Genomic DNA, 14,391 nt, shown 5'->3' on the forward strand with positions numbered 1-14,391 from the left:
ATATCATTAGCCTCTAAAGTAGCTGTGTTCCTTTAAGAGTAATTGAGTTATCATTTGCTGTGTTAATATAATACATGGTTTGTATAATAGTTAAAATGTGTCTGTTCCCTGTTACTTTTTATTTTTCTCATATGTGAAAACAACATTGCCTTTTTGTCTTTAAAAATAATATATATCCTCAAGGGAGTCAGAGACCATATCAAATAATTGCCCCTAAAGATTCCCCTTTTATATTTCTCTTCTCAAAGTTTCCTACTCACAGCAGCTGTTGAAAATGTTTCCAGTTCCTCCACCAACATCAGTCCCTCTTACAGCCAAGTTTTCCTCCCCCATTCCTCTTCCCATGTTGGCTTTTAGTATGTTAGTTATATACTTAATAACAAAGAACAAAAAATACACTACTATTCTGTGTAACTGGGATCATCTTTTATTTGGAAATAATCCTGTACTAAGTCAGTCATGTATATAATGGTGCCATCATTCTTTAAGATGTTGTGATTATTTACATGAATGTTGCCGAAGCGAGCACAAGATGTTGTGATTCTTTACTGTTTAAGGGCACCTGAGGGAAATTGTGTTATTACTATTACATAATTTTCTTTGAGATAAAGTTGGCACTCACTGTGGAATAATACAAACATTTTGCAAGTAAATAAAGTACAAACCGGGGAAAATTGAAAACAAAGTTCCTTCTAGTGTATACAGTAATTCTTCATGATATAAATGCCTTTTGCATAGCTGTATAATGCATCATGATTGAAATGACAAATGAGTTCCTATTACTGTGCTTGGAGAGGAAAACAAATACAGGAAAAGGATTTCTGGAATACAAAACAAAAGTTTATCTCTACTCGTTTCAGTTTTGGTCCTTAAAAACATCTTCACACTCTAATTTTAGGCAAAACAGACTACTTTCAGTACTGAAGTTCTGTGGGTTTTCTCACACATCTAGGTATTGCCATATTATTCTGTCTTGTTTCCAGGACTTACCCCTCCCTGATCTACTCCTCTCAGGTTTCTTGGGAAAACCTTTGCTAACCTCCAAGGCCAGGTTGGAGGCCCTCTCATTGCCCTTGGCCTCTGACCTTATGGCAGTATCTCGCTGCACTATAATTCCTTGTTTGCTTTTGTATCCTTATAACTCCATGAAGGAAGTAGCTGTGTTTGTATCGTTAAATCCCCAAGTATTGTCAGATACTCAATTATATGTGTGTTTAATGAATGGGTTAAATGGAAAATATTGAAACTAAAATGTCAAGCTATGAAGGGCCTATTTCAAGAGGCATACCTTATAAATATGACTGATATTTCTGTGCAGTTCTTAAACTTTGAACATTTCAAAACAGTAACTTCAGCATGTTTGAAGCAATATTAGTGGCATTCAGATTAACTCATGGCTTATTAAGGAAGATATTCTAAATCTTTTAACATATAGCGGTTCAGTTATGTGACACAAAAACTGAGCCCATTACCTCTGAGCAAAAAGAATTTCAGGTGCTTGGAAACTTAAAAATTTCTGACTTAGATTTGTCAGAGCGTGCAGTGAACGGTTATGCCTCTGAGCGTCGCTGTTCACCACTCAAGAAGGAAAACGCCGCTGAAGAGCTAGTCCTTTTCCTTGTTTCCAAAGAGCAGAGAACCAGCAAATCACACTTGGAAGATCCGAGGCTGCCTCAAAGCTCACCCCGTCAGTCAGCCAGCTCTTTGACCTATAAATTAGGCCCACGAAAGTCTTAGTTCCTTGATAAAATAAGACTGAAGTCTGCCTTGGGAAACTGGAACCCAATTCAGAGAAAATAATTAACCAAAACGGAAATGACCAATTACCAGAGATTCAGAAAGTGCGGAAGACTGGCCCTGCTGTGCGTGCTTCTGGGGACGCTGTGCAAGACCGGAGGTGGGCAGATCCGCTATTCGGTGTCAGAGGAGCTGGACAAAGGCTCCTTCGTGGGTAACATCGCCAAGGACCTGGGGCTGGAGCCCCAGGAGCTGGCGGAGCGGGGAGTCCGCATCGTCTCCAGAGGTAGGACGCAGCTCTTTGCTCTGAACCCGAGAAGCGGCAGCTTGGTCACCGCGGGCAGGATAGATCGGGAGGAGCTCTGCGCTCAGAGCCCACAGTGTCTGGTGAGTTTTAACATCCTGGTTGAAGACAAATTGAACATTTTTGAAGTAGAAATAGAAATTAAAGACCTTAATGACAATGCTCCTGATTTTCTGATGGAGGAATTGGAAATAAAAATTGGTGAACTAACAGTTCCTGGAACTCGATTTCCACTTAAGACTGCATTTGACCCAGATGTGGGCACGAACTCTCTGCTGAACTATCAGCTCAGCCCCAATGACTACTTCTCCCTGGCTGTGAAGAGTGTCACTGATGGGGCCAAGTATCCAGAACTGGTGCTGCAGCGGGCTCTTGACCGGGAGGAAAAGAAAGTTCACCAACTTGTACTCATTGCTTCTGATGGTGGTGACCCTGTCCACTCTGGCAACTTGGGCATCCAAGTGACAGTGCTAGATGCAAATGACAATCCACCAGTATTTACCCAGCCTGAGTATCGAGTAAGTGTTGAAGAGAACCTGCCGGTAGGCACCCGGCTTCTCACAGTGAATGCCACTGACCCTGATGAGGGATTCAATGCTCAAGTATCCTATGTACTAGATAAAATGCCTGGGAAAATCGCTCAGATTTTTTATCTCAACTCAGTGACTGGGGACTTATCGATATTAAAAAATCTGGATTATGAGGATGCTACTTTCTATGAAATTAAAATAGAAGCACAAGATGGACCAGGTCTCCTTTCAAGAGCTAAGATTCTGATCACAGTTCTGGATGTGAATGACAATGCCCCAGAAGTTACAATTACTTCTCTCACAGGATCAGTTCCAGAAGAGTCAACTGCTGGAAGGGAAATTGCCCTTATCAATGTGCATGATCGGGATTCCGGGCAAAATGGACAGGTCACAGTTTTTGTCCTGGGAAATATGCCATTTAATTTAGAAAAATCAATAAACCAATATTACCGCTTAGTGACAGCCAGATCTCTGGACCGTGAACAGGAGTCTGAATATAACATCACTCTGAGAGCTACAGATGGGGGTAGTCCGCCACTGTCCACAGACACACACATTACCCTGCATGTGGCAGACATCAACGACAACCCACCGGCTTTCACTCATGCCTCCTATTCTGCCTACATTCCTGAAAACAACCCCAGGGGAGCCTCCATCTTCTCTCTGACAGCCCAGGACCCTGACAGCATTGAGAATGCCCACATTACCTATGCACTGACTGAGGATACCAACCAAGAGGCGCCTCTCTCCACCTATGTCTCCATAAACTCAGACACTGGAGTCCTATATGCTCTGCACTCCTTTGACTTTGAGCAGGTTAGAGACCTGGAGCTACTAGTGACTGCTAGTGACAGTGGGAACCCTCCACTCAGCAGCAACGTGTCTTTGAGCCTATTTGTGTTGGACCAGAATGACAACACACCTGAAATTCTATACCCTGCCCTCCCCACTGATGGTTCTACCGGTGTGGAGCTGGCACCCCGCTCCGCAGAGCCTGGCTACCTGGTCACCAAGGTGGTGGCAGTGGACAGAGACTCGGGACAGAACGCCTGGCTGTCCTACCGCCTGCTCAAGGCCAGCGAGCCAGGACTCTTCTCGGTGGGTCTGCACACGGGCGAGGTGCGCACAGCGCGGGCGCTGCTGGACAGAGACGCGCTCAAGCAGAGCCTGGTGGTGGCGGTCCAGGACCACGGGCAGCCCCCTCTCTCAGCCACCGTCACGCTCACCGTGGCTGTGGCTGACAGCATCCCAGACATCCTGACTGAGCTAGGCAGCCTGAAGCCCTCAGTGGACCCTGACGACTCAGGCCTCACACTCTACCTGGTGGTGGCGGTGGCCGCGGTCTCCTGTGTCTTCCTCGCCTTTGTCATCGTGCTACTGGCGCTCAGACTGCGGCATTGGCACCTGTCGCGTCTGCTCCAGGCTTCGGGCAGCGGGTTAACTGGCGTGCCGGCGTCTCAGTTTGTGGGCGTGGACGGGGTGCGGGCTTTCCTGCAGACCTATTCGCACGAGGTCTCGCTCACCGCGGACTCGCGGGGGAGTCACGTGATCTTCCCGCAGCCGAACTATGCGGACACGCTCATCAGCCAGGAGAGCTGTGGGAAAAGCGAGCCTCTCCTGATATCTCAAGATTTACTGGAAATGAAAGGTGACTCCAACGAGTTCCAGGTGAGTTTTATTTAAAATATCTTTTAATATTTTAAAGAACAGTTATGCCACTGTGGTTATTATAAAATTTTAATACACATTTATTTGAAAATAAAGCAATGAAGTAGTCATTGGTTCTTTTGTTTAAATGTATTCCTCTCTTCTGGGATTGTGATGGGGCTGCACTTCCTTGCCTAGTATAGCTGAGTGGGCCTAGTAAATATTTCTGACCAATACACTGTAAGTAGAAGTATGTGACTCTCTTCCCAGAGGAAATCCTAGTTGTCATTGTAAGAATTACCAGATCTGTAACTTATTCTTTCAAATTGTGACTGTGCCTCCTAAGTCCTTGAATGACTGCAATGAGAGAAGAACCCTGTGGTTGACTCAACATTGACTTGTATACCTGTGATAAGTAGATGTTTTATTTTAAATCGCTGTGATAATGAAGTTTGTCACTTCAGCCTACCTAGCCTATCCTGATAAACAAGTATATAGTATTTTAGGCTCTAATAACATGATGCTTAACCCCTTCCAAGACAGACCAAACTGGATTCATCCTGATAACATAAAAACGATAGGGTAAAAAATATAGAGGTTTGTAAAATTCTTTTACCTGCATGTAGTCCCTACTTGGTATACTTAAAGTGTGTGTATTTGTGTGTATCCATATGGATTTCAGCCTTTTCTCTGAAGGTGGGAAGCTCAATTGCCTAAACAATTGTGAGCCTTGGAGTGGCATTCCTTGTCCTTTGAGACAGATTATAAAATGTAAGGAGATATGTCTTAGCCTCTTTAAGAGATTTCCAGACCATCCACTTCAACCGTGGAAAAGGAGTCCTAAAACTTTTTTAAAAAATATTTATATATTTATTTGACTGCACTGGGTCTTGGTCACAGCACTCAGGATCTTCAATCTTCCTTGTAGCATATGGGATCTAGTTCTCTTGAACCTGGTCCCCTGAGTTGGGAGCATGGAATGTTAGCCACTGGAGCACCAGGGAAGTCCCAGGCATCCTGCAACTTTCTTGAGCTATAAATTGTTGACCCATTTTGAAATTTATGAAATTATTTTCACCCATAAAATTACACCAGAGAGTCATCCAAAATTAGGCCTAAATAGATTTCATTAGGTCTTAAACAAAGGAGTACATCTCTCCTTCAGTGTGTTAGGAAGGGATACATTCAAACGTGGGTGATAAAAGGGCCTGAACAAAATAATTGAAAACAGAGAAGGGTGTAGTCTCACTCAAACCTGCAAATGCACCACAGAAAAAAGGCACATTACCTTTGGAATATTTGTTAGGAAAAATCTTTATGATACTAATGTACCTTTCCTTGTAATGAGAAAAAATATTAAATGGTTAGGGCCACAGGAACTTTAGATGTTCAAAGAGAATTTTCTAAGAATTTCATGTAAAATATAACCTACACATATATTGGGAAAATACATAGAGGCATCTATTTGTATGGATGATAAGAAGTCTCAGACATGCCCATTTTCACTAGAAAGGATTTTTTAAGGATAGGCAAGACTTCATTGCAATAAAAGGGGAGGAGGGTTTATAATAAAAGGAACAGGAAGTATCAAAACATGAAGTAGGTCAAACAAGGGAAAGGATGTCTTAGGAAAACAATAATCTGTCTTGACTGGAATGTAAAAGGAGTATGGATTAACACTGCAGGGTAACAGAATAAGTTGTTTGGTTGGTATCTAATTTGGTAGTGCATTTGAAATAAAGGTGTTTGTGTGTTTTACTTACCTAAGACTGGTTTAAGGAGTATAGGGAAGTTTCAAAATGGGAGTGTCTAAGAACTTTCAATTCCTCTCCAAGACTTACCAGTGATCAAATCAAACTCATTACACTTATTAATGTGTAAATTGACTGGAACTGAGTATTGGCATTAAGGAGTATTTGTGTATAAAATCATATAGTAAAAAAGCACTAATGTCATTAAAATAAATATACTTACATGAGATTTAGTTTTATAAAAGCAGATGTGTGCTCAAATACTAGATTGGTCTCTTTAACAAACTATCAGGCTCCTTTGTACTTAATGGGAAAGTTACATATACTTTAAAATGTTGAGCAATATCGTAAATAAGTCTAGGATTTTTACTTTCTCTTTTTTCCAAAGATTAAATGTTTTTATCCACTAACAATAATCTAATTAGTTACATCTATACTAGTCATGCCAGTGTTTATAAATACAGTAGACTCACTGAAGATATTTTTGCCCTCCAAAAAAAATCAATAAAAGCTGTATGCCTTATCGGAAATCTTTAATGAAGAAAGAAGAATAAAATGATGGCAACTTTCAAAAGATGATGAAAATCTACACAATATCAGATTTGAAGGGAAAATTTGAATAGTTTGTTCTTTCTAAAAAATAAAAAGACAAGATATATATTAATAGATTCAAGAGCTTACACTCTGAGGAATAGGTAGTTGGGTAATATGCAGTTTTCTCAGGCAACCTCCTGGTGCCGCTGTTGACCAAAGGGAAGATAAGCGTTCTCAGTTCTGCAGGAGTGGCCGGAAGTGTTTTCTTTCTTGCTCTGTCCAGTACGCATCAGAATGCAGACGCACCTCCTGTGCAACCTTAAGTGCCTGACAAATCGTACCCTCAAATCACAGAAGTCCAGGATGCTGTGTTGATTATTTAAACATCCCAGAGACATCTTGAAGAGCAGCTTCCCAGAGAGTTCAAGAAATGCTTAGGAGCTTCAGAAAAGCTGAAACAATGAAAAGTCAGGTACTGTTTCTCTTCCTGCTGTCATTGTTGCGCGGGGCAACCTCCCAACAGATCCAGTACTCTATTCCAGAGGAGCTGGACAAGGGCTCAAGGGTGGGGAACCTGGCCAAGGATCTAAGGCTCAGTGTCCAGGAGTTGCCAGCTCGAAAACTGCGGATTAGTGCAGAGGACTTTTTCAGCGTGAGAGCAGAGAATGGGGATTTGCTAGTGAGAGGCAGGATAGATCGAGAGAAGATTTGTGGGAGAAAATCTGAGTGTGCTGTAGAATTTGAAATGGTTGCTGACAATCCAATGACTATTTTCCATGTAAGTGTTGCAATTCAAGATATTAATGACAATGCACCACATTTCATTGCAAAAAGCATTGACTTGGAAATCTCTGAGTTAGCCTTACCAGGGGTAAAATTCCCTCTGCATTCTGCGCAAGATGCAGATGTAGAAAGTAACTCACTGAAGAAATATTTCATCAGCCACAATGAGCACTTCTCTCTGTCAACAAAGCAAAGTCCTGATGGAAGTAAATACCCAGAGTTACTGCTGGAAAAACCTCTGGACAGAGAACAGCAGAATTCCCACAGTTTAATCCTGACTGCCATGGATGGTGGGGACCCTCCTCTAAGTGGCACTACCCTGATCCGGATACTGGTCACTGATGCCAATGATAATGCTCCAGTGTTCAGCCAGGACACTTACAGGGTTAGCCTCCAAGAAAATGTGCCCCGGGGAACCTCCGTGCTGCAGGTGATGGCCACTGACCAGGACGAGGGCATTAATGCAGAAATCACCTATGCCTTCCTCAATGCCCCAGCAAGTACCAGCCTCCTCTTCATTCTCAATCCAAATACTGGTGACATCACAACCAATGGTACATTGGACTTTGAAGAGACAAGTAGATATATGTTGGGTGTTGAAGCCAAGGATGGAGGTGTACACACGGCTCACTGTAATGTTCAGATTGAAATTGTTGATGAGAATGACAATGCCCCAGAGGTGACATTCATGTCCTTCTCTAACCAGATTCCTGAGGGCTCAGACCTGGGAACTGTAATAGCCCTCATTAAAGTGCAAGACCAGGATTCTGAGCAAAATGGTTTGGTAACATGCTATATTCAGGAAGAAGTTCCCTTCAAATTAGAATCCACCTCTAAGAATTACTACAAGCTAGTGATTGATGGTGCCCTAGACCGAGAGCAGAAGGCAGAGTACAATGTCACCATCGCAGCCACTGACAAAGGCAAGCCTGCCCTTTCCTCCAGTACAAGCGTCACCCTACATATCCGCGATGTCAACGACAATGCTCCAGTTTTCCACCAGGCCACCTATGTGGTTCACGTGGCAGAAAATAACCCGCCTGGCGCTTCCATCGCGCATGTCAGCGCCTCCGACCCTGACCTAGGGCCCAATGGCCACGTCTCCTACTCAATCATGGCCAGCGACCTGGAGCCGCGCGCGCTGTTGTCCTACGTGTCCGTGAACCCGCAGAGTGGCGTGGTGTTCGCGCAGCGAGCCTTGGACCACGAGCAGCTGCGCGCCTTCGAACTGACGCTGCAGGCCCGCGACCACGGCTCTCCAGCGCTCAGCTCCAACGTGAGCCTGCGCGTGCTGGTCGGCGACCGCAACGACAACGCGCCCAGGGTGCTGTACCCGGCGCTGGGGCCCGACGGCTCGGCGCTCTTCGACACGGTGCCGCGTGCCGCGCAGCCCGGCTACCTGGTCACCAAGGTGGTGGCTGTGGACGCAGACTCTGGACACAACGCCTGGCTGTCCTACCACGTGCTGCAGGCCAGCGAGCCCGGACTGTTCAGCGTGGGGCTGCGCACGGGCGAGGTGCGCACGGCGCGGGCCTTGGGCGACAGGGACGCGGCCCGCCAGCGCCTGCTGGTCGCTGTGCGCGATGGGGGACAGCCGCCCCTCTCGGCCACCGCCACGCTGCTCCTGGTTTTCGCCGACAGCCTGCAGGAGGCGCTGCCGGACCTCAGTGACCCGCCCGCACCCTCTGACCCCCAGGCTGAGCTGCAGTTTTACCTGGTGGTGGCCTTGGCTTTTATCTCTGTGCTCTTCCTTCTGGTAGTGATTCTGGCGGTCGCTCTGCACCTGCGACGCTCCTCCAGCCCTGCTGCTTGGGGCTGCTTTAAGCCTGGTCTCAGTTCCAAGTCTGCACCTGGGGTTCTCCGCCACTACAGTGAGGGAACATTGCCCTATTCCTACAATCTGTGTGTTGCTTCACAATCAACTAAGACAGAATTTAATTTTCAAAATGTGACCCTGGAAACGGCTCCCCCTGGGGATCTCCTAGGTGAAGATCCTTCTATGGATGAAGACCCCCAAATCGCCTATGATTCCTCTTTTTCCCATCAGGTGAGTTTTTGCAGACTTACTTAAATTTTATTGCTGTATTTTATTTTCAATAGTGCATCATTAATTTTGGTCCTTGTTCATTGTTCTAGTGATGGCAGTGGGAGAGGAGGTATATTGGATGGGTTGAGATTGGTTTCTTAATTGCTCAGTAGTCTTGGTGGTTAATTATTACTAGTTGTTTCTTCTCAATTTGTACTCTTGGCATTTCTATACGTCAGCAAATCCTGCTAAAAACAGCTTTTTCTGTCACTACCCTTAGTAATAGCACTGCCTTTACATAGTTGATGTGTAATATGCCTTTTTTTCAAGATTGTAAATGTACTAACATTTCTTTCTTAAGTTAAAATTTTTGTTCATCTTCATCAAATACATTTTAGTTGTTTATCTTTTAGTTTAGTTGTTTATCTTTTTCTGTGATGTATTAATATAACCTTCAATAATTAAGGCTCTTAGCACTTTTTTGCTTTATCATATGTAGCAAAGACGGACAGGTTTCATATCTGAATCACTAACTCTGGGTCTTTTTTCCCATTTTGTAAACTGTCAAGGATAATTTTCTTGACCATCCTTAAATAGTTTTTATACCCTATCTACTTTGTCACTGCTATAATGAGGAATGTAATGGACAGTTTGTTGTATACAGAGACTTTTCCATAATTTTTTAACATAGACTTCTGATAAGTGAGTCAGATATTTTTTCAAAACATTTTATTTTACCTCCCAACCCCCAGAAAGTTGTGGGTCTTTTGAGGATTGTGAAAAATACCTTCAACCTACTCTCCAAAGTCAGAGAATTTTAAAAGCTCTGAATAATTAATGGAGTTTTGAGTCTGATCAAAATTTATCAGTACTTTCTAGAAACTAAATATTATGTGAGTAATAATCAAAGAACTGAGTACTTGCTGCTTTATCTCAAATTTTCTCTGATTAGTAAACTGCTCTAAGTATTCATGAATAAGAAGACTATAAAACATGCAATCTTAATATATATAATTATTAAAATATGTCCTTTTTATTGATTATTTCTAAAATCAAAACTAAACTTATAAGTAATAGTAAGATAATACCTTCTGGATGTGTCCTAATGTGGAGAAGATCACTGAAACACCATTTGCCCTTTATAGTGCTTCAGTTTAACTTTTCTGTCTTTTTACCTTCTGTTACTTCTTTTAACATCAGTTATTTACGCATTGTTTTAGGTTTTGCAGCTTCTTTAATGACTCGTTCGTTAAGCATTGAAAAATTGTTCACGTATATACACAATAAAATGTGCTATTCTAGAGTTTGAGGACTCACTGTGAACATGATCCTCACAGACATAACCTGTGGTCTCGAATCTTCTTATATAAAATTAATGAGCAAATATCCTTCCCAAACCTATTATCATATTTGTCAAGCCCATTTGCAAAGGGCTAAAACTAGTTCTTAAATAGTAAGATATTTTCTAACAAGGGAATTAAAAACTTGCCCCATATTTTAAGGGTCAATCATGTGAGAAAACTTGTTTCTGTGTAGGTTGAGACTAGAGCCCAGATCTCCAACTTCTTTGACACTGTCTTTTCAACTATTTATTCTTCTGTTCTTCAAGTGTAACCTTGTTTTGGGGAGGGGTAAACATATCCTTTTTGCAATGCAAATTGAAATTGAGCTATGAGAATAAATAATGCAATGAACTTAAAAGAGGTAGAAAAATTCTTGCAAAAAAACTTGTCTCTGAAAAAATAAATTATCAGGCTTACTGTACAGGAAGCTTTGGATCAATTATAGATTTTCACTGCAAATTAAACAGCAGATGTTTGGTTTTCATTATTTTGGAGAAAATTGAACACGGGAAAGAAATGGTGTACAAGCTATCCTTTCTTTACCAAGAATAGATTGCAGTAACAGGTTAGGACTCTGAGTGTCGCTGTTCACCAATCGGGGGAAAAAAGAACCAGGAATTTAATCCGTACCACAAGATTTCTGCATCACAACGCACTGGCTTTGGGGTTTTAGAAAGCTTCTTCGAACTGGACCCCCGAGAGCTCCAACATCCAACGGTGAAAGTACCTTATCCTAGACCCCAGAGATCCTGGGGATCCCCAAGCCTCCACCAAGGGAACACCCAAGCGCAAGCTATTCCGCCGCGGGGCTGTCATGGCGTCTCCTTTCTGCCCAAACTGCCGCCGGCTAATCTGGATCTGTGTTCTCCTGGGGGCCCTGTGGAAAATCCGGGCCGAACAGATCCGCTACTCGGTGCCTGAGGAGCTGGAGAAGGGCTCCTTAGTGGGCAACATCGCCAAGGACCTGGGGCTGGAGCCCCGAGAGCTGGCGAAGCGCGGAGTCCGCATCGTCTCCAGAGGTAGGACGCAGCTCTTTGCTCTGAACCCGCGAAGCGGCAGCTTGGTCACCGCGGGCAGGATAGATCGGGAGGAGCTCTGTGACAGATCTCCCAAGTGTGTAGTAAACCTAGAGATTCTCTTAGAAGACAAAGCGAAGATTTTTGGAGTTGAAGTGGAAATAATTGATATTAATGATAATGCACCCGACTTTGGGGCAGAGCAAAGGGAAATAAAAGTCTCTGAAAGTGAAAACCCTGGGACAAGGTTTCCTCTTCCTGAAGCTTTTGATCCGGATATAGGGGTAAACTCCCTACAGGGTTACCAGCTCAACTCGAATGTCCACTTCTCCCTAGACGTGCAAAGCGGAGCCGATGGGATTAAGTATCCTGAGCTGGTACTGGAGCACGCCCTGGACCGTGAGGAAGAGGCGGTTCACCACCTCATTCTGACCGCCTTTGACGGAGGCGACCCGGTTTACTCTGGCACTGCCAGGATTCTTGTAACACTTGTGGATACCAACGACAATGCCCCGGTATTCACTCAGCCCGAGTACCACATCAGTGTGTGGGAGAATGTGACGGTGGGTTCCAGGCTACTCACTGTAAAAGCCACTGATCCAGATGAAGGAGCCAATGGAGAAGTCACATACTCTTTCCGGAAAGTAAGAGATAAAATATCGCAGCTATTTCAGTTGAATTCTCTGACTGGGGACATAACGATATTGGGAGGTTTGGATTATGAGGACTCTGGATTCTATGATATAGATGTAGAAGCTCACGATGGACCTGGTCTCCGAGCCAGAAGTAAGGTACTGGTGACAATTCTGGATGTAAATGATAATGCTCCAGAAGTCATAGTTACATCTCTCACCAGCTCTATCCAAGAAACTTCTTCCCCAGGCACAGTAATTGCACTTTTCAATGTGCATGACAGTGATTCAGGAGAGAATGGCCTTGTCACGTGTTCCATTCTGGATAACCTGCCATTCACACTTGAAAAGACCTATGGAAATTATTATCGGTTGTCGACACACAGGGCTCTGGATAGGGAAGAAGTCTCAGAATATAATATCACTGTAACTGCCACTGACCACGGAACTCCGCCATTGTCTACAGAAACATACATCTCACTGAACGTGGCAGATGTCAATGACAATCCACCTGCCTTCCCTCATGCTTCCTACATGGCCTACATTCCAGAAAACAACCCCAGGGGAGCCTCCATCTTCTCTGTGACCGCCCATGACCCTGATAGTAACCAGAACTCAAGGGTCACTTACTCTCTGGCTGAAGACACACTGCAGGGGTCGCCTCTCTCCACCTACGTCTCTATAAACAAGGACACTGGAGTCCTGTATGCTTTGCAGTCCTTTGACTATGAGCAAGTTAGAGACCTGCAGCTACTGGTGACTGCTAGTGACAGCGGGGACCCGCCACTCAGCACCAACGTGTCTCTGAGCATATTTGTGCTGGACCAGAATGACAATGCACCCGAAATCCTATACCCCACCCTCCCCACGGATGGCTCCACGGGTGTGGAACTGGCACCCCGTTCTGCAGAGCCTGGCTACCTGGTCACCAAGGTGGTGGCAGTGGACAGAGACTCGGGACAGAACGCCTGGCTGTCCTACCGCCTGCTCAAGGCCAGCGAGCCAGGACTCTTCTCGGTGGGTCTGCACACGGGCGAGGTGCGCACAGCGCGGGCGCTGCTGGACAGAGACGCGCTCAAGCAGAGCCTGGTGGTGGCGGTCCAGGACCACGGGCAGCCCCCTCTCTCAGCCACCGTCACGCTCACCGTGGCTGTGGCTGACAGCATCCCAGACGTCCTGACTGACCTAGGCAGCCTGAAGCCCTCAGTGGACCCTGACGACTCAGGCCTCACACTCTACCTGGTGGTGGCGGTGGCCGCGGTCTCCTGTGTCTTCCTCGCCTTTGTCATCGTGCTACTGGCGCTCAGACTCCGGCATTGGCACTTGTCGCGTCTGCTCCAGGCTTCGGGCAGCGGGTTGGCTGGCGTGCCAGCGTCTCAGTTTGTGGGCGTGGACGGGGTGCGGGCTTTCCTGCAGACCTATTCGCACGAGGTCTCGCTCACCGCGGACTCGCGGGGAAGTCACGTGATCTTCCCGCAGCCGAACTATGCGGACACGCTCATCAGTCAGGAGAGCTGTGGGAAAAGCGAGCCTCTCCTGATATCTCAAGATTCACTGGAAACAAAAGGAGAATTCAGTTTTAATCAGGTGAGTCAAATCTTGCCACACTGAAACGTAGGGAGAGAACTGCATAAATGTCTCCAATTATATTTCATATATATATGTGTGTGTACATATGTAGATCAATAAAACACTTCTTTTTTTGGTATTGTTGCTTTAAAGTGGAAAGACAGATGATCCTTCAGTAATGATCAGTAACAGCTACTACACCTAAAAGTTGTTATTTATCTTTTGTAATCTTCATTTGGTTACAGTGTCAGTAGCAATTTCTTAATTTTATACTTGTAACATCTCACATCTTTAAAGCCATTATTCTTTAGGCATTACTGAAAGGATAGACTAGAATTATGAAATAGGAAGAAATTGTGTAAATTCATATTAACACATTCTCTTGTATGAGGCTATTATTTCATCTCTATTGAGTATTTTTAAATTTCCTCTTTTTACACCCTACTGTGTTTTGCTTGAAATTTGCTTTTCTTTCCTTTGAGACAGGTGTTTTCTATTATGATTAAACAATAACACTTT

The 14,391-nt window shown here is 44.4% G+C and overlaps 1 protein-coding gene across 5 annotated transcripts in view; it reads left to right on the forward strand.

Moving 5' to 3' along the window:
- The first annotated feature begins 1,646 nt into the window (after positions 1-1,646).
- Positions 1,647-14,391, forward strand: part of LOC136156218 (protocadherin gamma-C3) — a 165,522-nt gene continuing 152,777 nt past the window's right edge. For 2 of the 5 annotated variants that reach the window (XM_065918765.1, XM_065918763.1), the window contains exon 1: positions 9,342-13,890. In XM_065918765.1, coding sequence (XP_065774837.1) covers positions 11,470-13,890 — 2,421 coding nt within the window. In that variant the 5' untranslated portion in view covers positions 9,342-11,469. Of the gene's footprint in view, positions 4,240-9,341; positions 13,891-14,391 lie in introns of those variants that run through there. The other 3 variants (XM_065918750.1, XM_065918742.1, XM_065918753.1) reach the window with 3 other exon arrangements.

This window comes from Muntiacus reevesi, chromosome 1 (assembly GCF_963930625.1).
Source record: "Muntiacus reevesi chromosome 1, mMunRee1.1, whole genome shotgun sequence".
NCBI classification, from domain to species: domain Eukaryota; kingdom Metazoa; phylum Chordata; class Mammalia; order Artiodactyla; family Cervidae; genus Muntiacus; species Muntiacus reevesi.